At 41.7% G+C, this 25051-nt stretch overlaps 1 protein-coding gene across 4 annotated transcripts; it reads right to left on the reverse strand.

The window, feature by feature from the left end:
• Nucleotides 1-9561: 9561 nt before the first annotated feature.
• On the reverse strand, nucleotides 9562-24928 carry LOC115152849 (conserved oligomeric Golgi complex subunit 2). Of its 4 annotated transcripts, XM_029697730.1 has the most exons (18): nucleotides 24719-24926; nucleotides 24301-24462; nucleotides 23904-23969; nucleotides 22805-22885; nucleotides 22519-22622; nucleotides 18284-18392; nucleotides 17738-17917; nucleotides 17310-17434; nucleotides 14013-14139; nucleotides 13763-13902; nucleotides 12893-12954; nucleotides 12280-12431; nucleotides 11861-12046; nucleotides 11558-11630; nucleotides 11244-11386; nucleotides 10923-11062; nucleotides 10200-10380; nucleotides 9562-10015 (listed from the first exon to the last, which is right to left on the reverse strand). In XM_029697730.1, exons 1-18 carry the CDS (start codon nucleotides 24773-24775, stop codon nucleotides 9908-9910), a joined length of 2196 nt encoding a protein of 731 aa, XP_029553590.1. In that variant the 5' UTR covers nucleotides 24776-24926; the 3' UTR covers nucleotides 9562-9907. The 4 variants fall into 4 exon arrangements, with proteins under 4 accessions (XP_029553590.1, XP_029553591.1, XP_029553593.1 ...); XM_029697732.1 differs by lacking the exons at nucleotides 9562-10015; nucleotides 10200-10380 and adding an exon at nucleotides 10387-10548 and having other exon boundaries at nucleotides 24719-24928; XM_029697731.1 differs by lacking the exons at nucleotides 22805-22885; nucleotides 23904-23969.
• Between the last annotated feature and the right edge of the window lie 123 nt (nucleotides 24929-25051).

The raw sequence follows: 25051 nt of genomic DNA on the forward strand, positions 1-25051 counted from the left end.
TCTTGGCACTAGGTGCTCAGTACTTTTTCTTGCCACTTTACTCAGTACTTTGTTGAAGCACCTTTGGCAGCGAATACAGCCTTGAGTCTTCTTGGGTATGACACTACAAGCTTGGCACATCTGTATTTGGGGAGTGTCTCCCATTCTTCTCTGCAGATCCTCTCAAGCTCTGTCAGTTTGGATGGGGAGCGTCGCTGCACATCTATTTTCAGGTCTCTCCAGAGATGTTAGATCGGGTTCAAGTCTGGGTCTGGCTGGGCCACTCAAGGACATTGAGACTTGTCTCGAAGCCACTCCTGTGTTGTCTTGGCTGTGTGCTTAGGGTCGTTGTCCTGTTGGAAGATGAACCTTCGCCCCAGTCTGAGGTCCTGAGCACTCTGGAGCAGGTTTTCATCGAGGATCTCGCTGTACTTTGCTCCGTTCCTCCTTGCCTTGATCCTGACTAGTCTCCCAGTCTCTACCGCTGAAAAACATCCCCACAGCATGATGCCACCACCACCGTGCTTCACCGTAGGGATGGTGCCAGGTTTCCTCCAGACAAAATGCTTGGCATTCAGGCCAAAGAGTTCAATCTTGGTTTCATCAGGCCAGATAATCTTGTTTCTCATGGTCTGAGAGTACTTTAAGTGCTTTTCGAAAACTCCATGCGGGCTGTCATGTGCCTTTTATTGAGGAGTGGCTTCCATCTGGCCACTCTACCATAAAGGCCTGATTGGTGGAGTGCTGCAGAGATGGTTGTCCTTCTGAAAGGTTCTCCCATCTCCACAGAGGTACTCTGGAGCTCTGTCAGAGTGACCATCGGATTCTTGGTAACCTCCCTGACCAAGGTCCTTCTCCCCCAATTTCTGAGTATGGCTGGGTGGCCAGCTCTAGCAAGAGTCTTGGTGGGACCGAACTTATTCCATTTAAGAATGATTGAGGCCACTGTGTTCTTGGGGACCTTCAATGCTGCATAAATGTTTTGGTACCCTTCCCTAGATCTGAGCCTCGACACAATCCTGTCTCTGAGCTCCACGGACAATTCCTTCGACCTCATGGCTTGGGTTTTGCTCTGACATGCACTGTCAACTGTGGGACCTTATATAGACAGGTGTGTGCCTTTCCAAATCATGTCCAATCAATTGAATTCACCGCAGGTGGACTCCAATCAAGTTGTAGAAACATCTCAAGGATGATCAATAGAAACAGGATGCACCTGAGCTCAATGCCGGGTCTCATAGCAAAGAGTCTGAATTCTTATGTAAATAATGTATCTTTTTTATTTTTTATAAATTTGCAAACATTCTAAAAACCTGTTTTCGCTTTGTCATTATGGGGTATTGTGTGTAGAATGATGAGGATTTATTTATTTTTTAATCAATTTTAGAATAAGGCTGTAACGTAACAAAATGTGGAAAAATTCAAGGGGTCTTTCCGAATGCACTGTGTGTCACCTATATTATATAACACCAACAAGTGTTGTATTGTGTACAGCATTAAACACTGATAACTATTGCAGCAAGATAATATAAGGGTTGCGGTTAGGGTTTGAGCAGCTATCAGGGGATATGGACTGAAATAAGCACTGTGCAAACTGGTCTGTTGTTTTTCTTGTAGGTTCCTGGACCTGTCTCTGCCCAAGTTCTCCATGACAGCCCCGACTGACCTAAGGTCGTTGCTCTCGGCCATGGCAGCTAAGATTGATAAATGTTTGCTGGGTTCAGATACTGAGTTTGAAAGACTCGGCAGTAACAAGCTGTTCAGTGTTGATAAGGTAAGATCTAGAGTTCCTCTTAGTGTCATAGGAACAAATAATCTGTTAACCTAATGAGTGAAATATGTTTACATAAACCTGTGATATAGAGCAGATAGATACTAAACTAAACAGTACCTTTACAAACTGTAGTTTACTACAGTGAGGGAAAATAGTATTTGATCCCCTGCTGATTTTGTACATTTGCCCACTGACAAAGAAATGATCAGTCTATAATTTTAATGGTAGGTTTATTTGAACAGTGAGAGACAGAATAACAACAAAAAAATACAGAAAAACGCATGTCAGAAATGTTATAAGTTGATTTGCATTTTAATGAGGGAAATAAGTATTTGACCCCTCTGCAAAACATGACTTAGTACTTGGTGGCAAAACCCTTGTTGGCAATCACAAAGGTCAGACGTTTCTTGTAGTTGGCAACCAGGTTTGCACACATCTCAGGAGGGATTTTGTCCCACTCCTCTTTGCAGATCTTCTCCAAGTCATTAAGGTTTTGAGGCTGACATTTGGCAACTCGAACCTTCAGCTCCCTCCACAGATTTTCTATGGGATTAAGGTCTGGAGATTGGCTAGGCCACTCCAGGACCTTAATGTGCTTCTTCTTGAGCCACTCCTTTGTTGCCTTGGCCGTGTATTTTGGGTCATTGTCATGCTGGAATACCCATCCACGACCCATTTTCAATGCCCTGGCTGAGGGAAGGAGGTTCTCACCCAAGATTTGACGGTACATGGCCCCGTCCATTGTCCCTTTGATGCGGTGAAGTTGTCCTGTCCCCTTAGCAGAAAAACAGCCCCAAAGCATAATGTTTCCACCTCCATGTTTGACGGTAGGGACGGTATTCTTGGGGTCATAGGCAGCCTTCCTCCTCCTCCAAACACGGTGAGTTGAGTTGATGCCAAAGAGCTCCATTTTGGTCTCATCTGACCACAACACTTTCACCCAGTTGTCCTCTGAATCATTCAGATGTTCATTGGCAATCTTCAGACGGGCATGTATATGTGCTTTCTTGAGCAGGGGGACCGTGCGGGCGCTGCAGGATTTCAGTCCTTCACGGCGTAGTGTGTTACCAATTGTTTTCTTGGTGACTATGGTCCCAGCTGCCTTGAGATCATTGACAAGATCCTCCCATGTAGTTCTGGGCTGATTCCTCACCGTTCTCATGATCATTGCAACTCCACGAGGTGAGATCTTGCATGGAGCCCCAGGCCGAGGGAGATTGACAGCTCTTTTGTGTTTCTTCCATTTGCAAATAATTGCACCAACTGTTGTCACCTTCTCACCAAGCTGCTTGGCAATGGTCTTGTAGCCCATTCCAGCCTTGTGTAGGTCTACAATCTTGTCCCTGGCATCCTTGGAGAGCTCTTTGGTCTTGGCCATGGTGGAGAGTTTGGAATCTGATTGATTGATTGCTTCTGTGGACAGGTGTCTTTTATACAGGTAACAAACTGAGATTAGGAGCACTCCCTTTAAGAGTGTGCTCCTAATCTAAGGTCGTTACCTGAATAAAAGACACCTGAGAGCCAGAAATCTTTCTGATTGAGAGGGGGGTCAAATACTTATTTCCCTCATTAAAATGCAAATCAATTTATAACATTTTTGACATGTGTTTTTCTGGATTATTTTGTTGTTATTCTGTCTTTTACTGTTCAAATAAACCTACCAGTCAAATTATAGACTGATCATTTCTTTGTCAGTGGGCAAACGTACAAAATCAGCAGGGGATCAAATACTATTTTCCCTCACTGTATGTGTGATGAATGCAAATAGACAGAAAAGATAGAATGGAAAAAACCTATTGGTACTCTTAGACTTTTGCAAGAATTTGTTTGAATCCAATGGTGACTTTGAGCTTAGAGTAGTTTATCTTGCAGGTGTTCAACAAAGTCATGTTTGAGATGGCTGAAGGTGGTGCTGAAACTCAAGACAAGAACCCAATATGGAGGGGTTCCCCTCAAACTCACTGTCCACAGGCCCTTCTTCACTATAGTAGAGGGAAACTCCAATGCCATTCTCTTGTTGGGGAAAATAAGAAACCCATCTCTAGGGCTTTCTACATCAACACGACAATAAAAAATAAAAAAAATGATTTCACCTTTATTTGACCAGGTAGGCCAGTTGAGAACAAGTTCTCATTTACAACTGCGACCTGGCCAAGAAAAAGCAAAGCAGTTCGACACATACAACAACAGAGTTACACATGGAGTAAAACAAACATACAGTCAATAATACAGTAGAAATATAAGTCTATATACAATGTGAGCAAATGAGGTGAGATAAGGGAGGTAAAGGCAAAAAAGGCCATGGTGGCAAAGTAAATACAATATAGCAAGTAAAACACCGGAATGGTAGATTTGCAGTTGAAGAAAGTGCAAAGTAGAAATAATGGGGTGCAAAGGAGCAAATTAAATAAATAAATACAGTAGGGGAAGAGGTAGTTGTTTGGGCTAAATTATAGATGGGCTATGTACAGGTGCAGTGATCTGTGAGCTGCTCTGACAGCTGGTGCTTAAAGCTAGTGAGGGAGATAAGTGTTTCCAGTTTCAGAGATTTTTGTAGTTCGTTCCAGTCATTGGCCGTAGAGAACTGGAAGGAGAGACGGCCAAAGAAAGTGTTGGCTTTGGGGGTGACCAGAGAGATATACCTGCTGGAGCACGTGCTACAGGTGGGTGTTGCTATGGTGACCAGTGAACTGAGATAAGGGGGGACTTTACCTAGCAAAGACTTATAGATGACCTGGAGCCAGTGGGTTTGGTGACGGATATGTAGTGAGGGCCAGCCAACGAGAGCATACAGGTCGCAGTGGTGGGTAGCATATGGGGCTTTGGTTATAAAACGGATGGCACTGTGATAGACTACATCCAGTTTGCTGAGTAGAGTGTTGGGGGCTATTTTGTAAATGACATCGCCCCAAGTTAAGGATCGGTAGGATAGTCAGTTTTACGAGGGTATGTTTGGCGGCATGAGTGAAGGAGGCTTTGTTGCGAAATAGGAAGCCGATTCTAGATTTAATTTTGGATTGAAGATGCTTAATGTGAGTCTGGAAGGAGAGTTTACAGTCTAACCAGACACCTAGGTATTTGTAGTCGTCCACATATTCTAGGTCAGAACCGTCCAGAGTAGTGATGCTAGTCGGGCAGGAGGGTGCGGGCAGCAATCGGTTGAAGAGCATGCACTTAGTTTTACTAGCATTTAAAAGCAGTTGGAGGCCACGGAAGGAGTGTTGTATGGCGTTGAAGCTCGTTTGGAGGTTTGTTAGCACAGTGTCCAAAGAAGGGCCAGATGTATACAGAATGGTGTCGTCTGCGTAGAGGTGGATCAGAGAATCATCAGCCGCAAGAGCGACATCATTGATATATGCAGAGAAAAGAGTCGGCCCGAGAATTGAACCCTGTGGCACCCCCATAGAGACTGCCAAATCTGTGACCAACTGCAGAAAAATACAAAACATCCTGGATCAGCAGACATGCTGGTTTGTACTAACAGTAGTTCTGTCCTTAAGCTGTTCTTGTCTATTGATGTTCTGTATTATGTCATTCTCTATTATGTCATGTTTTATGTAGACCCCAGGAAGAGTAGCTGCTGCTTTTGCAACAGCTAATGGGGATCCTAACAAAATACCAAATACCCCCCAAAAATTCCAAGATCAATGCAGTATTTCATGTTCCCTTACTGGTATGATAATTAATTCCTGGAGTTAGAATTTACACTCAGTGGCCAGTTTATTAGGTATACCACCCTGTTCACGAAAATGGTTAGCTCCGACAGACAATGAGTCAGGTGGCCGTGGCTTGCTATATAAAGCACGCAGACAGGTATCGAGGCAATCAGTACTGTTTGGTTGAACGTTAGAAATGGCAAAACAAGTTTCCAGGGCAGTCGGTCCCAGTATCTCAGAAACGTCTGGCCATGACATAGTCTAGGGTTTACTGAGAAGGGTGCAACAAACAAAAAACATCAAGTCAGTGGCAGTCTTGTGGGCGAAAACAGCTCGTCGATGAGAGGTCGAAGGAGAATGGCAAGAATTGTGCAAGCTAACAGGCATGCCAAACAGGCAAATAACAGCGGAGTACAAGTGTTCAGAACAGCATCTCGGAAAGCACAACTCGTCGATCCTTGTCACGGATGGTCTATTGCAGCAGACGACCACACCAGGGTTTCACTCCTATCAGCAGCTCCAGTGGGCATGTGATCACCAACACTGGACAATTGAGGAGTATAAAAACATCACCTGGTCCCACGAATCCCGGTTCCTGTTGCGTCATGCTGATGGCAGAGTCAGGATTTGGCGTAAGCAGCATGAGTCCATGGCCCCATCCTGCCTGATGCCAACGGTAAGGCTGGTGGAGGTGGTGTAATGGTGTGGGGAATGTTTTAATGTTTTTTTTTTATAGCTTCATTAAATAGTACCCGCAAAACACCAGTCTCAACGTCAACAGTGAAGAGGCGACTCCGGGATGTTGGCCTTCTAGGCAGAGTTCCTCTGTCCAGTGTCTGTGTTCTTTTGCCCATCTTAATCTTTTCTTTTTATTGGCCATTCTGAGATATGGCTTTTCTTTGCAATTCTGCCTAGAAGGCCAGCATCCCGGAGTCGCCTCTTCATTGTTGACGTTGAGACTGGTGTTTTAAGGTGTACTATTTAATGAAGCTGCCAGTTGAGGACTTGTGAGGTGTCTGTTTCTCAAACTAGACACTCTAATGTACTTGTCCTCTTGCTCAGTTGTGCACCGGGGCCTCCCACTCCTCTTTCTATTCTGGTTAGAGCCAGTTTGCGCTGTTCTGTGAAGGGAGTAGTACATAGCACTGTACGAGATCTTCAGTTTCTTGGCAATTTCTCGCATGGAACAGCCTCCATTTCTGAGAACAAGAATAGACTGACAAGTTTCAGAAGAAAGTGCTTTGTTTCTAGCCATTTTGAGCCTGTAATCAAACCCAAATGCTGATGCTCCAGATACTCAACTAGTCTAAAGAAGCCCAGTTTTATTGCTTCTTTAATCAGCACAACAGTTTTCAGCTGTTCTAACATAATTGCAAAAGGGTTTTCTAATGATCAATTAAACTTTTAAAATGATAAACTTGGATTAGCTAACACAACGTGCCATTTGAACACAGGAGTGATGGTTGCTGATAATGGGCCTCTGTACGTCAATGTCCATAAATAAATCTGCCGTTTCCAGCTACAATAGTCATTTACAACATGTCTACACTGTATTTCTGATCAATTTGATGTAATATTAATTGACAAAAAAATTTGCTTTTCTTTCAAAAACAAATTTGTAAGTGACCCCAAACTTTTGAACGGTAGTGTACATTGTAGGTTACAGCAATGTACTGTACGCTATGATAAAGATAGACAAATGATTATTGAAAGGCCTGAGTTTCTGAATATTGTGGATCTCTTTTTTTGGGGGACAAATCCTCTAGAAAAAAAATGAATAGCTAGAGACTATATTTCTCCTGAGGTTTTGATAACATAATAATGAACAACCTCTTCCCAAAACCAGACCGAAAATAATTATGGTTGATCCCTGTCTAGCAAATGAACTGAGTGTCACTGAACGTAGAGAGATACTTTATTAGGTTACCCCTCATAACAGCTGAACGTAGAGAGATACTTTATTAGGTTACCCTCATAACAGCTGAACGTAGAGAGATACTTTATTAGGTTACCCCTCATAACAGCTGAACGTAGAGAGATACTTTATTAGGTTACCCTCATAACAGCTGAACGTAGAGAGATACTTTATTAGGTTACCCCTCATAACAGCTGAACTTAGAGAGATACTTTATTAGGTTACCCCTCATAACAGCTGAACGTAGAGAGATACTTTATTAGGTTACCCCTCATAACAGCTGAACGTAGAGAGATACTTTATTAGGTTACCCTCATAACAGCTGAACGTAGAGAGATACTTTATTAGGTCACCCCTCATAACAGCTGAACGTAGAGAGATACTTTATTAGGTTACCCTCATAACAGCTGAACGTAGAGATACTTTATTAGGTTACCCCTCATAACAGCTGAACGTAGAGAGATACTTTATTAGGTTACCCCTCATAACAGCTGAACGTAGAGAGATACTTTATTAGGTTACCCCTCATAACAGCTGAACTTAGAGAGATACTTTATTAGGTTACCCCTCATAACAGCTGAACGTAGAGAGATACTTTATTAGGTTACCCCTCATAACAGCTGAACGTAGAGAGATACTTTATTAGGTTACCCTCATAACAGCTGAACGTAGAGAGATACTTTATTAGGTCACCCCTCATAACAGCTGAACGTAGAGAGATACTTTATTAGGTTACCCTCATAACAGCTGAACGTAGAGAGATACTTTATTAGGTTACCCCTCATAACAGCTGAACGTAGAGAGATACTTTATTAGGTTACCCCTCATAACAGCTGAACGTAGAGAGATACTTTATTAGGTTACCCCTCATAACAGCTGAACTTAGAGAGATACTTTATTAGGTCACCCCTCATAACAGCTGAACGTAGAGAGATACTTTATTAGGTTACCCCTCATAACAGCTGAACGTAGAGAGATACTTTATTAGGTTACCCCTCATAACAGCTGAACTTAGAGAGATACTTTATTAGGTTACCCTCATAACAGCTGAACTTAGAGAGATACTTTATTAGGTCACCCCTCATAACAGCTGAACGTAGAGAGATACTTTATTAGGTTACCCTCATAACAGCTGAACGTAGAGAGATACTTTATTAGGTTACCCCTCATAACAGCTGAACGTAGAGAGATACTTTATTAGGTTACCCTCATAACAGCTGAACGTAGAGAGATACTTTATTAGGTCACCCCTCATAACAGCTGAACGTAGAGAGATACTTTATTAGGTTACCCTCATAACAGCTGAACGTAGAGAGATACTTTATTAGGTTACCCCTCATAACAGCTGAACGTAGAGAGATACTTTATTAGGTTACCCTCATAACAGCTGAACTTAGAGAGATACTTTATTAGGTCACCCCTCATAACAGCTGAACGTAGAGAGATACTTTATTAGGTTACCCTCATAACAGCTGAACGTAGAGAGATGTCTTATTAGGTCACCCCTCATAACAGCTGAACGTAGAGAGATACTTTATTAGGTTACCCTCATAACAGCTGAACGTAGAGAGATGTCTTATTAGGTTACCCCTCATAACAGCTGAACGTAGAGAGATACTTTATTAGGTCACCCCTCATAACAGCTGAACGTAGAGAGATACTTTATTAGGTTACCCTCATAACAGCTGAACGTAGAGAGATGTCTTATTAGGTTACCCCTCATAACAGCTGAACGTAGAGAGATGTCTTATTAGGTTACCCTCATAACAGCTGAACGTAGAGAGATACTTTATTAGGTTACCCTCATAACAGCTGAACGTAGAGAGATACTTTATTAGGTCACCCTCATAACAGCTGAACGTAGAGAGATACTTTATTAGGTTACCCTCATAACAGCTGAACGTAGAGAGATGTCTTATTAGGTTACCCCTCATAACAGCTGAACGTAGAGAGATGTCTTATTAGGTCACCCCTCATAACAGCTGAACTTAGAGAGATACTTTATTAGGTTACCCCTCATAACAGCTGAACGTAGAGAGATACTTTATTAGGTTACCCTCATAACAGCTGAACGTAGAGAGATACTTTATTAGGTTACCCCTCATAACAGCTGAACGTAGAGAGATGTCTTATTAGGTCACCCCTCATAACAGCTGAACGTAGAGAGATACTTTATTAGGTCACCCCTCATAACAGCTGAACGTAGAGAGATGTCTTATTAGGTCACTTGAATCACATTTACACAACACACAAGAATCAAAAGCTGTTAATACAACTTTGATTCATTTTATTTAAAATGTACAATATCTATCTCATCCTTCACCAACTCTGTTCACCACATACAATATATTTAAAGGGGTCAGGGTTAACCCCTTTAGGCCCCATTAAATTAGACATTTGCTGCTATGAACAGCCAGGGAGCCAGTAGGAAATATTTCATTGCTATTGTACAAAGACATTTAGAAATTCTCCTGATTTTCAATGCCATGTCCCATATGATCAGTGTTCAACATAAATATGACCCAGTCCTTCAATGGGCTTTCTTCCTCCTAACTACAAGCATACAGGTACATTGGTGCAGGATTATGGTCCAGCCTGCTCTGATGGAGTCCTGTCCTGTGCTCCTTGGACCAAGTCATTTAGTGTTGAGAACATGGTGATGTCGGCAGGCTGCAGACCCATCTTCTGAATCTATCATGGGAAACAAACATCAATATGGTATTAGAAGCTTACCATCACAACAATCATTCTGGGGATTTTCCTGACATGCCTTCCTTCCTTCCCACTGTTTGAGTTAAACAGACGGTCTTTCTAAAACATAGTCAAAGAACAATTACAAGATACGGTTGGTGTTCCCTAACAGGGTGAACCCTACCTGTTCTCCCAGGTACTCCACATCCAAGGCCAGCTGCAGGCGGATCTTGCTGTCGTCTGTGGGGCCTCCGGTGGTTCCTGTCGTGTTGGTGGTCACTGTTTTCCTCGCTTGCTTCAGTCTCTTTAAACTCTCCTCCATTTTTTTCACAGAACTCAAAACATCTGATATGGTTTCAAAATATCTGCCCAAAGTGAAGATGGAAAATGACAGACTTCTGTGCTTGGTGGAGCAGAACAAAAAGCTACTTAAGCTAGTGCGGTTGACTGCCATGGAATTCAATTCAATGTTAGTTGGTGGCCATGTGTGGTGCCATTCTTAGGACAAAACATTGTGACTCACTGCATTGACCCTACAGGGAGCAAGCAGAAGAGTACACCTAAGATTTTATTAAATATTATTTTAACACAATACATGGACTAAAAACTAAGGCATGCATTCAATGTAGAATCTTTATATGTGTACCAGAATTCGCCTTACAAGATCTCCTTTTCCCATTCAGCAGTCACCAGTATACTGTAGTTATGTGTTTCCCAACTCCGGTCCTCCAGTATCCCCAACAGTACAAGCATACCTGATTGTACTTGTCAACAAGTTGAATCAGGTGTTTTAGTCTGGGGTTAAAAACAAAAGCGTGTGCTATTGGGGATACTGGAGGATTGGAGATGAGTAACACTGCTGTAGTTGCCTGCACAGGAAGTCTAACAGACAGCAGAGTCCCCCTACCTGTGAGTGCAGTCATTGAGTGTGATCCGTAGCCAGTCTTGGGCGATGGAGGGCTTCACCGTGTCTTTGGAGTCGCTCAGGAGCTGGTGCAGCGGCCGCAGGGCGTTGTCCATGTAGGCAGAGGCTCTGGAGGGAACTTCCTATACAAGGGATGAAGAACAGGCATGTTTTCAAGCCTGTGAGTGTGTAGTGTGGTGCACTCTTCAGTATTTTGGTACTGTACAGCAGATGTTCTCTAATCATCTCAGCAACGTTAAAGCCTAATGGGAGCACTGTTCCATTGTTCTGAGAGGATGGGCCCTGAGGGGCGGGCCGTCTCACCTTGTTGGTCCTGCGGTACAGTCGGGGGACTTCAGAGGCACTCTTCAGGAAGCGGAAGCACCTCTCGGTTAAATGCTGAGTCATCTTGCGGTTCAAGGTGGGAATGCAGCCAGAGAGGGAGGCTTTGGAGTCTTCTAGGGCCTCTGGAGAGAGAACACAAGGCAGGGGGGGACACTTGTCAAAAAGGCAATCAAAAGGCAATATATCAACTAACATGCAGTAAGAGCTGATGGAATAAGTACCATGATTAAACACTTGTCTGGAACAATGTATCAATGTGTGCTTTTCATCTTTCAAGCATGACGATGACATACCTGCAACAATTACAAAGTTGTTGTACCCAATGATCTCCAGTCTCTGCTTAATCATCTCAGAAAGTTCCGTAATCTGTGAGGAAGGCAAACTCTTAATAGTCGAGAAAAATATGTACAAATAAGGTTCATGCAATAGCATGTCTAATGTTGCCTAACCCTAAAAGCAATTATTAAAAACAACATTATTAAGATTTTTGTCAATTCCGTTTGGCTTCTTGGAAGGTAAAACAATACAAAACTGCATTGGCTTGTTGTGATTGGCCCATATCCCTAACTGGTCTTGTGATTGGTCCATATCACTACCTGGTCTTGTAGTTGGTTCACATCAGAGGCTATAAAGACCAGCTGTTTGGTGGAGAGGGTTGCTGGGCTGCCGCTCTCGCTGCCACCATCATCCTGAGAGGTGCGACTGGACGTGGAGGAGGCGGAGCTGGGGAGGAGCCTCACAGGGTCTTTACTGACCTCCGTGGAGGGAGATTTAGTCAGCATCTAGGAGACAGGGTCCAGAAACACCAATCATGACAACTTAATGTGACCAGCATTTCCTTTTATAGGACTCACTTAAAATACTGGAATACTGACACTGCAGGCTACGTTGAACACTAGATTAATAGAGGTATCACTGAATCTATAGACACTATGCACACTAGCATTAATATTGTAGTGGAACGGTTGGGTTGCCATATTGGAGGAAGGTTGGATTGCCATGTTGGAGGCTGTACCTCAGTGAGGAACTTGGAGTAGCGTGAGATCAGCTGCAGGGTGAGCTTCCAGAAGCGGTGAGACAGCGGGGGCAGGTAGACCTTATCCACCCAGCACCTGACCAAGCTGTTCCACAGCACTTGGGACACCAGCAGGTGATAGGAGCTGCCCGCTGAGGAAGAGAGAGCGTGTAGGGAGGAAGAGAGTGTGTGTAGGGAGGAAGAGAGAGTATGCAGGGAGGTAGAGAGAGTATGCAGGGAGTAAAAGAGAGTGTGTGTGTGTGTTGGGAGGAAGAGAGAGTGTGTAGGGAGGAAGAGAAAGTGTGTATGGGGGGGGAAAGTGTGTAATAATTGAAGCCATCAGGTAATATTGTATATTATGGTAATGACTAATAAAATAACTTATCCATTTGTATACTTAAAAAAAATGTTTTTTACTTTTATTTAACTAGGCAAGTCAGTTAAGAGCAAATTCTTATTTACAATGATGGCCTACCCCGGCCAAACCCTAACCTGGACGACGCTGGGCCAATTGTGCACCGCCCTATGGGACTCCCAATCACGGCCAGTTGTGATACAGCCTGGAATCGAACCAGGGTCTGTCGTGTTATTACAGTTGGATATAGCTACTAACCTGGTGCTGCCTCTAACCCATCAGCAATAGCATTCTCTAAACATGCAGCAATTTCCTTGTACCTGTGACAGAGATGGGGAACAATAGGTCAATGCCTGGCTGTTGAACACATATAAGCTAGCATGCTGTTCTATGAGCAAAACAGTTGGAATTGATCAAAAACTTGTTGTTGTTTTTTTACACAGTGTTGAGTATGTGCAGCATGATGTACATTCCATTGTAAAATGTGCCGGGGCTGACAAACAGTGCAAGGCAGAGTGTCCAACGACCTTCACGTTGACTCCAGAAAAAAAATCTAGATTCCCTTTGAGGGAGTATTCATCAGGCCTTACGCAAAAAGCCAGACTTGTGTTGGACACACTGCTAAAGTACCTCTCAAATCTGACAACATATTATGACGCATACCCCGTAAATATCTTCTTATCTGTAACAAGATATAATGTGGACAGCACAATATCCAGGAAGTAAAATGGATGACTGGACATCAGTAGGGTAGGTAACTATTATAAAGGGAGAAAAATCCAAAGCTTTTTTGTTGTAGATATTTTTGTTAATAGATTTCAGAATACATAAATTCATGCAAGTTTTAAAAATAACATGAAATTAATGAAATAAAAGGGAAACAGCCAGGGAGGTTACCAGAGCATATCAGTTCTGACAGCACTGTGGCACAGATTGAGTTGTTGTGTGGACACTACTGTAATACATGCACATAACTGGGTCTGTACAGGAAGCACAGTTGGAAGGTCATGGAGCAATCAAATGTATTTATAAAGCCCTTCTTACATCAGCTGATGTCACAGGGTTCTGTACAGAACCCCAGCCTAAAACCTCAAACAGCAAGCAATGCAGGAGCACACAGCTATTCACCTGAGCTGGAAGTAGACAGGTAGGTTCCACTTGTTGTGGAAGCTCTGATAGGAGGCGTGAGCTCTCAGTCTCCTCACACTGGCTTGGGAGCCACACTGTCTCTCAAACTTTCTCACAAAGTCAATGCTGATAATGTACCTCTGCAAAATAGATACAAACATGAACCATTAACCAAGCTCTGATGGATTTTTGTTGTTGATTTGACAGTTTTGATGCCAGAGGAACATGATTGGGTAGTCAGAGTACGTACATCATAAAAGGTGTCAGGGTTGCCCGCGTTGAAGAGAGATGCGATTCTCTCCTCGATACCTTTGATGATTTCCGGCCACACTGAGTTCACCAAGAAGTCGTATCCCGGGACTATGTCTGCCTTCTCACTGGACAGACAGCCGAAAGCAAAGACATGAGAAAGAACAAACAAGAAATTCATAGATAATGAATGGTTAACCACCATTCTACCATATACTTTCTGGGTTATGAACGCATAACTACCATTTTACCACATACTTTCTGGGTTATGAACGCATAACTACCATTTTACCACATACTTTCTGGGTTATGAACGCGTAACTACCATTTTACCACATACTTTCTGGGTTATGAACGCGTAACTACCATTTTACCACATACTTTCTGGGTTATGAACGCGTAAATACCATGTTACCACGTACTTTCTGGGTTATGAACGCGTAACTACCATTTTACCACCCACTTCAAGGTTATGAACGCCTAACTACCATTCTACCATGTACTTTCTGGGTTATGAACGCATAACTACCATTCTACCATGTACTTTCTGGGTTATGAACGCATAACTACCATTCTACCACATACTTTCTGGGTTATGAACGCATAACTACCATTCTACCACATACTTTCTGGGTTATGAACGCATAACTACCATTCTACCATGTACTTTCTGGGTTATGAACGTGTAACTACCATTGTAACGTGAACTTTCTAGGTTATGAACACGTAACTACCATTCTACCGTGAACTTTCTAGATTATGAATGCGTAACTACCATTCTAGGTTTTGAATGCGTAAATACCATGTTACCACGTACTTTCTGGGTTATGAATGTGTAACTACCATTTTACCACATACTTTCTGGGTTATGAATGCGTAAATACCATGTTACCACATACTTTCTGGGTTATGAATGTGTAACTACCATTTTACCACATACTTTCTGGGTTATGAATGCGTAACTACCATTTCACCGTGAACTTTCTAGGTTATGAACACGTAACAACCATTCTACCGTGTACTTTCTAGGTTATGAACTCGTGACAACCATTCTACCGTGTACTTTCTAGGTTATGAACTCATAACTACCATTCTCCCATGTACTTTCTAGGTTTTGAACGTGTAACAACCATTCTACCATGTACTTTCTGGGTTGTTAACGTGTAACTTCCATTCTACCATGTACTTTCTGGGTTTTCAACGTGTAACTACCATTCTACCATGTTCTTTCTGGGTTTTCAACGTGTAACTACCATTCTCCCATGTACTTTCTGGGTTTTCAACGTGGTAATACCATTCACCATGTACTTTCTGGGTTTTCAACGTGTAACTACCATTCTACCATGTACTTTCTGGGTTTTCAACGTGTAACTACCATTCTACCATGTTCTTTCTGGGTTTTCAACGTGTAACTACCATTCTACCATGTACTTTCTGGATTTTCAACATGTAACTACCATTCTACTATGTACTTTCTGGGTTTTCAACGTGGTACTACCATTCTACCATGTACATTCTGGGTTTTCAACATGTAACTACCACACTACCATGTACTTTCTGGGTTTTTAACGTGTAACTACTATTCTACCATGTACTTTCTGGGTTTTCAACGTGTAACTACCATTCTACTATGTACTTTCTGGGTTTTCAACGAGGTACTACCATTCTACCATGTACTTTCTGGGTTTTCAACGTGTAACTACCATTCTACCATGTTCTTTCTGGGTTTTCAACGTGTAACTTCCATTCTACCATGTACTTTCTGGGTTTTTAACGTGTAACTACTATTCTACCATGTACTTTCTGGGTTTTCAATGTGTAACTACCATTCTACCATGTACTTTCTGGGTTTTCAACATGTAACTACCATTCTACTATGTACTTTCTGGTTTTCAACGTGGTACTACCATTCTACCATGTACTTTCTGGGTTTTCAACGTGTAACTACCATACTACCATGTACTTTCTGGGTTTTTAACGTGTAACTACTATTCTACCATGTACTTTCTGGGTTTTCAACGTGTAACTACCATTCTACTATGTACTTTCTGGGTTTTCAACGAGGTACTACCATTCTACCATGTACTTTCTGGGTTTTCAACGTGTAACTACCATTCTACCATGTACTTTCTGGGTTTTCAACGTGTAACTACCATACTACCATGTACTTTCTGGGTTTTCAACGTGTAACTACCATTCTACCATGTACTTTCTGGGTTTTCAACGTGTAACTACCATTCTACCATGTTCTTTCTGGGTTTTCAACGTGTAACTACCATTCTACCATGTACTTTCTGGATTTTCAACATGTAACTACCATTCTACTATGTACTTTCTGGGTTTTCAACGTGGTACTACCATTCTACCATGTACATTCTGGGTTTTCAACATGTAACTACCACACTACCATGTACTTTCTGGGTTTTTAACGTGTAACTACTATTCTACCATGTACTTTCTGGGTTTTCAACGTGTAACTACCATTCTACTATGTACTTTCTGGGTTTTCAACGAGGTACTACCATTCTACCATGTACTTTCTGGGTTTTCAACGTGTAACTACCATTCTACCATGTTCTTTCTGGGTTTTCAACGTGTAACTTCCATTCTACCATGTACTTTCTGGGTTTTTAACGTGTAACTACTATTCTACCATGTACTTTCTGGGTTTTCAATGTGTAACTACCATTCTACCATGTACTTTCTGGGTTTTCAACATGTAACTACCATTCTACTATGTACTTTCTGGTTTTCAACGTAGTACTACCATTCTACCATGTACTTTCTGGGTTTTCAACGTGTAACTACCATACTACCATGTACTTTCTGGGTTTTTAACGTGTAACTACTATTCTACCATGTACTTTCTGGGTTTTCAACGTGTAACTACCATTCTACTATGTACTTTCTGGGTTTTCAACGAGGTACTACCATTCTACCATGTACTTTCTGGGTTTTCAACGTGTAACTACCATACTACCATGTACTTTCTGGGTTTTCAACGTGTAACTACCATACTACCATGTACTTTCTGGGTTTTCAACGTGTAACTACCATTCTACCATGTACTTTCTGGGTTTTCAACGTGTAACTACCATTCTACCATGTACTTTCTGGGTTTTCAACATGTAACTACCATTCTACCATGTACTTTCTGGGTTTTCAATGTGTAACGACCATACTACCATTTACTTTCTGGGTTTTCAATGTGTAACTACCATTCTACCATGTACTTTCTTATATCTGAAGGGAGAGAAGCCTTTAGAACTTTGACTTTGTGGACAGCTATGGGCCTTACCTTGAAATGACTATTCCAGTCACCTCGCGCAGCAGTCTACAGTGATGTGGCACAAACTGTAGGAGCTTGGTGTACATTATTTGAAGGCCATTGGGGGTGGACTTGACAAACTGTTCAACAATGACCTGTTGATAACAAAATAGTAACTGAAGTACTGTTTATATAGAGAGGGAAACATGGACTTCATCTCTGAAGCAGAACACAGTACATAAAGTTCTTGAACTGTCAATTTCTGCATCGTTTCACAAAGATATTGGTGAGCTGGGCACTAAGAGCCGGATTATCAGAAACAAGATAAAAGCCTATTTCTGGATTTAAAAGCAAATAAAATTACGTTTTTAAGTCCAGGAGTAGGTTCAATCTGGGTACGGGACACCAGCACAAAATACTCTTCTGATCTTGATGGTTCCGATGAAACACAACCTCACCATGTCCATGTAGGGCTTGACCAGGACTTGTCCCACCAGTGCCTCTGCGTCCCTGGTCTTGTCGATGGTGGCGTAGGTGCGTAGGCAGTGACGCACAATGTCCACGTTGGAGGTCTGGAGGCCCTGTATGAGGAGCCCCTCCAAAGACTGCTGTAGCATGGACGTGATGCCAGAAATACGCTACAACACAAGTCGTACACAGACACAGTATCAGTAAGGGATGTTTACAATGGACAGGCATGGACAGACACAATGTCAGTAAAGGGATGTTTACAATGGACAGGCATGGACAGACACAGTGTCAGTAAAGGGATGTTTACAATGGACAGGCATGGACAGACACAGTGTCAGTAAAGGGATGTTTACAATGGACAGGCATGGACAGACAGTGTCAGTAAAGGAATGTTTATAATGGACAGGCATGGCCATTTCCAACCATTAATCTTAGTCTAGTTTGTGTACTCAAAATAGTCTAGTTTGTGTACTCAAAATCAACTCCACAAATCCAATGGGGCCGTAAATATTGAATGATGTGACGGGACGTACAGGCCTGACTTTGTCCAGCAGGGGCATGCCCTTGCTTTGGACAGCATGGAACTGCAGCTGGTTGAACTCTGTGGCAATCCGCTCCAGAATCTGGCCAGCTAAGAGAGGACTACAAAGCAAAAGAAACGGCAAACTTCATCATTAACTGAGATACATCCGTATGGTAAATAGACTGTATTCATCATTAACAGAGATACAGTTGAAGTCGGAAGTTTACATACACCTCCACCAAATACATTTAAAACTCAAGTTTTTCACAATACCTGACATTTAATCGTAGTAAAAATTTCCTGGATCACCACTTTATTTTAAGAATGTGAAATGTCAGAATAATAGTAGAGAGAATGATTTGTTTCAGCTTTTATTTCTTTCATCACATTCCCAGTGGGTCAGAAGTTTACATACTCAATTAGTATTTGGTAGCATTGCCTTTAAAATTGTTTAACTTGGGTCAAATGTTTCAGGTAGCCTTCCACAAGCTTCCCACAATAAGTTGGGTGAATTTTGTCCCATTCCTCCTGACAGAGCTGGTGTAACTGAGTCAGGTTTGTAGGCCTCCTTGCTCGCACATGCTTTTTTCAGTTCTGCCCACACATTTTCTATAGGATTGAGGTCAGGGCTTTGTAATGGCCACTCCAATACCTTGACTTTGTTGTCCTTAAGCCATTTTGCCACAACTTTGGAAGTATGCTTGGGGTCATTGTCCATTTGGAAGACCCATTTGCGACCAAGCTTTAACTTCCAGACTGATGTCTTGAGATGTTGCTTCAATATACCCACATATTTGTTCCTTCCTCATGATGCCATCTATTTTGTGAAGTGCACCAGTCCCTCCTGCTGCAAAGCACCCACACAACATGATGCTGCCACCCCCGTGCTTGACGGTTGGGCTAGTGTTCTTCGGCTTGCAAGCTTCCCCCTTTTTCCTCCAAACATAACAATGGTCTATTTTTGTTTCATCAGACCAGAGGACATTTCTCCAAAAAGTACGATCTTTGTCCCCATGTGCAGTTGCCTGGCTTTTTTATGGCGGTTTTTGAGCAGTGGCTTCTTGCTGAGCGGCCTTTCAGGGTATGTCAATATAGGACTCGTTTTACTGTGGATATAGATACTGTCGTGTCTTTGGCATCATTAAAACTGAAGACAAATTTATCAAATAACTCTCTAATTATTATTACACGATTAAACTGATTAATCGTGTAACTGTAATTAACTAGGAAGTCGGGGCACCAAGGAAAATATTCAGATTACATAGTTATAATTTTCCTAATATAACTTTCAGATATTTTAATATCTGATCACTTAGTCTTCTGATTAATGACGTATTCTTTACCTCGTCAGTCTCATTCCAAACGTCGTAAATTGTTGGTTATCTGCACGAACCCAGTCTTCACTATGAGTCATTCATACATCAATTGTCTTAAAATAATTGATTTACTAACTAAGTCATTCACAGAAATGCAGAACAAACAGTAGATATCATTACAAAGAAATGATAGAGGAATGTGCTCTAGTGGGCTAAACCGGCATGGCGGCTTGTTAGACAAAAGGGGAGTGGGGGGTCAACTGAGAAGGCACTACAGAGTTGATAATTATAACAATTGAAATGCTAATCCTTTGCACATGAACACTCACTCATTCGGGAACAATTGCAATCAATATATATATATTTACGCTCAGTGTGTCGTCGGGATCTCTGTTGAAAAGTTTGTTTCTGTTGGAGAGTCTGTCCGCCCTCTCTCTCTCTCTGTCGTGGTTAGAATGGATAGTTCAGAGTAACATTCATTCATGTCGTTATAGATTAGATGTTTTCGGCGGTTGTCGGTCTTCGCGTTCAATGATACCGAATTCCTAGCTGCAGACTAGTAATTAATATCAAAGACTTGTTCTTATTCTGTCGGTATCGATAGTCTAAGAGTTTAACCACGTGGTATGGTTAAAAGTTCATCAAGAGAAATGCATGGTCTCCAACCTTTAGCCATCTCGTAATTGAGGTAAGCTCGGTCTGGTGATAGAAAACCTCGGTGGGGGTTTTATTCAGAAGAGCAGAAAAGGGCCTGTCCCATGACGCCAGACCATAACTGTGCTCATGGGCGGTCCTCTGATTTAGTTAAGACTCCAAAGGGAATTGGAGTTTCCTTCATTAAACAGTCCAAAATCACATTACACAATTTCACAAACAGTTCCATCCTTATTCATTCATTTTATACAACCATTTAGATGTAAGTCTCATAGCTGAGGCTATTGTATACACATAATTATGGTAATGTGGCGGTATTGTCTCTCATGAGTTTCACAAAATTGTACCAAACAGACCAGTTCGTAGCTGGATTCTTCACCGATCTTTTATACCTTCTCCAGAACATAAATGTAATTCGGTTCTCCAGTTCTGTGAGGTGGAAGAAGTCCTTTGTTCTCTCTACTGTGGCCATGAGGAGAGGGTCTCCTCGTAGGAATTTATGACCGCTCTTACAGAGCCTGGTGTCAGAAGTACTGAGGTCGGGGGATGGTGCTCGCAGTGTCCAAAGAGGGCAATGTCATGACAATACTTTTGTACCCGTTTCCCCCAGCATCTTCACAAGGTCCTTTGCTGTTGTTCTGGGATTGATTTGCACTTTTTGCACCAAAGCACGTTCTTCTCTAGGAGACAGAACGCGTCTCCTTCCTGAGAGGTATGACGGCTGCGTGGTCCCATGGTGTTTAAACTTGCATACTATTGTTTGTATAGATGAACGTGGTACCTTCAGGCATTTGGAAATTGCTCCCAAGAATGAACCAGACTTGTGGAGGTCTACAATTTTTTTTCTGAAGTCTTGGCTGATTTCTTTTGATTTTCCCATGATGTCAAGCAAAGAAGCACTGAGTTGAAGGTAGGCCTTGAAATACATCCACAGGTACACCTTCAATTGACTCAAATTATTAGCCTACCAGAAGCTTCTAAAGCCATGACATAATTTTCTGGAATTTTCCAAGCTGTTTAAAGGCAGTCAACTTAGTGTATGTAAACTTCTGACACTGGAATTGTGATACAGTGAATTATAAGTGAAACAATCCGTCTGTAAACAATTGTTGGGAAAATTACTTGTGTCATGCACAAAGTAGATGTCCTAACCGACTTGCCAAAACTATAGTTTGTTAACAAGAAATTTGTGGAGTGGTTGACAAACGAGTTTTAATGACTCCAACCTAAGAGTATGTAAATTTACGACTTCAACTGTAACAACCAATATAACAATATTACAAACAATAATAATAATACACTTATGGTTGCTGTATTGGTTGTATGTAAACTTCCGACTCCAACTGTACATCTGTATGGTAAATAGCCTGTGTTCATCATTAACAGATACATCCGTATGGTAAATAGCCTGTGTTCATCATTAACAGATACATCCGTATGGTAAATAGACTGTGTTCATCATTAACAGATACATCCGTATGGTAAATAGACTGTGTTCATCATTAACAGATATATCCGTATGGTAAATAGACTGTGTTCATCATTAACAGATACATCCGTATGGTAAATAGACTGTGTTCATCATTAACAGATACATCCGTATGGTAAATAGACTGTGTTCATCATTAACAGATACATCCGTATGGTAAATAGACTGTGTTCATCATTAACAGATACATCTGTATGGTAAATAGACTGTGTTCATCATTAACAGATACATCTGTATGGTAAATAGACTGTGTTCATCATTAACAGATACATCTGTATGGTAAATAGACTGTGTTCATCATTAACAGATACATCTGTATGGTAAATAGACTGTGTTCATCATTAACAGATACATCTGTATGGTAAATAGACTGTGTTCATCATTAACAGATACATCTGTATGGTAAATAGACTGTGTTCATCATTAACAGATACATCTGTATGGTAAATAGACTGTGTTCATCATTAACAGATACATCCGTATGGTAAATAGACTGTGTTCATCATTAACAGATATATCCGTATGGTAAATAGACTGTGTTCATCATTAACAGATACATCCGTATGGTAAATAGCCTGTGTTCATCATTAACAGATACATCCGTATGGTAAATAGCCTGTGTTCATCATTAACAGATACATCCGTATGGTAAATAGCCTGTGTTCATCATTAACAGATACATCCGTATGGTAAATAGCCTGTGTTCATCATTAACAGATACATCCGTATGGTAAATAGCCTATGTCAAATCAGCAAAAAGCTGATGCAATCTCTTTTTAAACAGACCTGCTCATCTCAAGAGATGTCCAATCATTTGAGTTCTGAGAATGTAGGATTTTTTCAATCTTCTCTACTGATCGGACAACTTGTATGAGTTTCATGACATTGATCTGGTTTAAACGAAGAAAAGAGAAACATGACAGTTTAAAGAAACTCGTCTAACTTCTCTTTGAATCATAATCTTTTGTCTAAATGAATTGTAAAAGTGTAAGCATCCAGCTACACACATACAAATGTACTGTATGTTATAGAAAAACTATTGTTTGAAATGGTAGACATAAGGTTAACAAACCTTTTTGTTTTGCAAGTCATCTTGCTTGGATAGCTGGTTGTCAACGGCTTTGACCACCTCACTTACAGATGTTCTCAAGTTCTGAGAAGTAAAAAGGAGACCAACACACAAAAATAGGGCAACATGTGTGGCCAAGTCAACAGAAATAGGACAAGATGTGTGGCCAAGTCAACAGAAATAGGACAAGATGTGTGGCCAAGTCAACAGAAATAGGACAACATATGTGGCCAAGTCAACAGAAATAGGACAACATGTGTGGCCAAGTCAACAGAAATAGGACAACATGTGTGGCCAAGTCAACAGAAATAGGACAACATGTGTGGCCAAGTCAACAGAAATAAGACAACGTGTGTGGCCAAGTCAACAGAAATAGGACAACATGTGTGGCCAAGTCAACAGAAATAAGACAACGTGTGTGGCCAAGTCAACAGAAATAGGACAACATGTGTGGCCAAGTCAACAGAAATAGGACAGCGTGTGTGGCCAAGTCAACAGAAATAGGACAGCGTGTGTGGCCAAGTCAACAGAAATAGGACAGCGTGTGTGGCCAAGTCAACAGAAATAGGACAGCGTGTGTGGCCAAGTCAACAGAAATAGGACAGCGTGTGTGACCAAGTCAACAGAAATAGGACAACGTGTGTGACCAAGTCAACAGAAATAGGACAGCGTGTGTGACCAAGTCAACAGAAATAGGACAGCGTGTGTGACCAAGTCAACAGAAATAGGACAGCGTGTGTGACCAAGTCAACAGAAATAGGACAACGTGTGTGGCCAAGTCAACAGAAATAGGACAACGTGTGTGGCCAAGTCAACAGAAATAGGACAACGTGTGTGGCCAAGTCAACAGAAATAGGACAACGTGTGTGGCCAAGTCAACAGAAATAGGACAACGTGTGTGGCCAAGTCAACAGAAATAGGACAATGTGTGTGGCCAAGTCAACAGAAATAGGACAACGTGTGTGGCCAAGTCAACAGAAATAGGACAATGTGTGTGGCCAAGTCAACAGAAATAGGACAACGTGTGTGGCCAAGTCAACAGAAATGAAGATAAATCCAATTGATCATAATATGAAAAAATAGAGTGAAACAGAGCACATACCAGCACCTCTTCACGCAACTGACACAGTGGTACTGATAGCTGGTTCAGGGCTTTGTCCATTCCAACCTAAATAGATGATATCCATTATTATCTACCTACTGTAGCTATTAGGCCTATTTGACATGTAAAAGTCCTGATCCTAGCTGGAACAACTGTTAGGAAGAACAAACTGACATCATCATTATCCCACATCACATCTATTTATATTGCTACATCTATATTGAGCAGATTCCTGCTGTTGCTCTCAGTTGCTCCTAGTTTATTTTGAGTGACATCATCGTAAAATATGATTGCTATCTTGTTATTTGGCTGAAAAAGCATGGTTGTAAACATGCCTTAATGCAGCTTGGGTGGGGGACACTGCAGCATCTTGAACGTGTCAGCCATAGAAACTCACCAGATTGGTGGAGAGGTTGACAAAGTCAGCATAATCTTTATTGATGAGCTCCACCATGGCTGTTTTGAGCTGTTTGGAATACATCTCGAGGTCCTCGCGCATCTCCTCCAGTTGGACATGCTTTCTGCAATCTGCAACAAACTGATCCACGTCGAAGTCATCCTGAATGCAACAGAAGATCAAAACATGTCATGAGTGATCATGTAGTTAGTTAGTTAGCTAGCTAGCTAAGATTATGCAAATAATGTACAGCAGAAACTAACTTGCCATTTCTAATCGGGTTTAGGTAGATAAATACTACGAGACAAACTTATTTAAGTCGTTTCATAACAAGTGATGAAGCCAGTTTGGCTGATCACTGCTAGCTAACCTATGGCATTGCTAGCCAGCTGTCTAGTTCCAAAAGTCAAATTCTTACCTTCATAAACACGTCCTTGTCGAAACACAGAGAATCCGGCCCCTTTGGCAGATTCATCTTTCTTTTGTACAACCCTTGAAATCAGAAAAGGCTGGACATGTAGTTATAATATAAAGTAACGAATGTTGCTAAATACTTTCTGAAGAATGACAGAGGGGAGAAGACACATGATACTTCCGCAAACATGACAGGGTACCACACCAAAAAGCCAGACGACTTCCGCGAACCAGTCGACTGCACCCCCCACAGGGCACCAAGAGGAGCGCTGCTTGGTTTCCCCCAAAATATGCTGGGCTTAAAAAGAAAAACCCTGTCCTGCTGTTGCTTTCCTTT

This window comes from Salmo trutta, chromosome 18 (assembly GCF_901001165.1).
Source record: "Salmo trutta chromosome 18, fSalTru1.1, whole genome shotgun sequence".
NCBI classification, from domain to species: Eukaryota; Metazoa; Chordata; class Actinopteri; order Salmoniformes; family Salmonidae; genus Salmo; species Salmo trutta.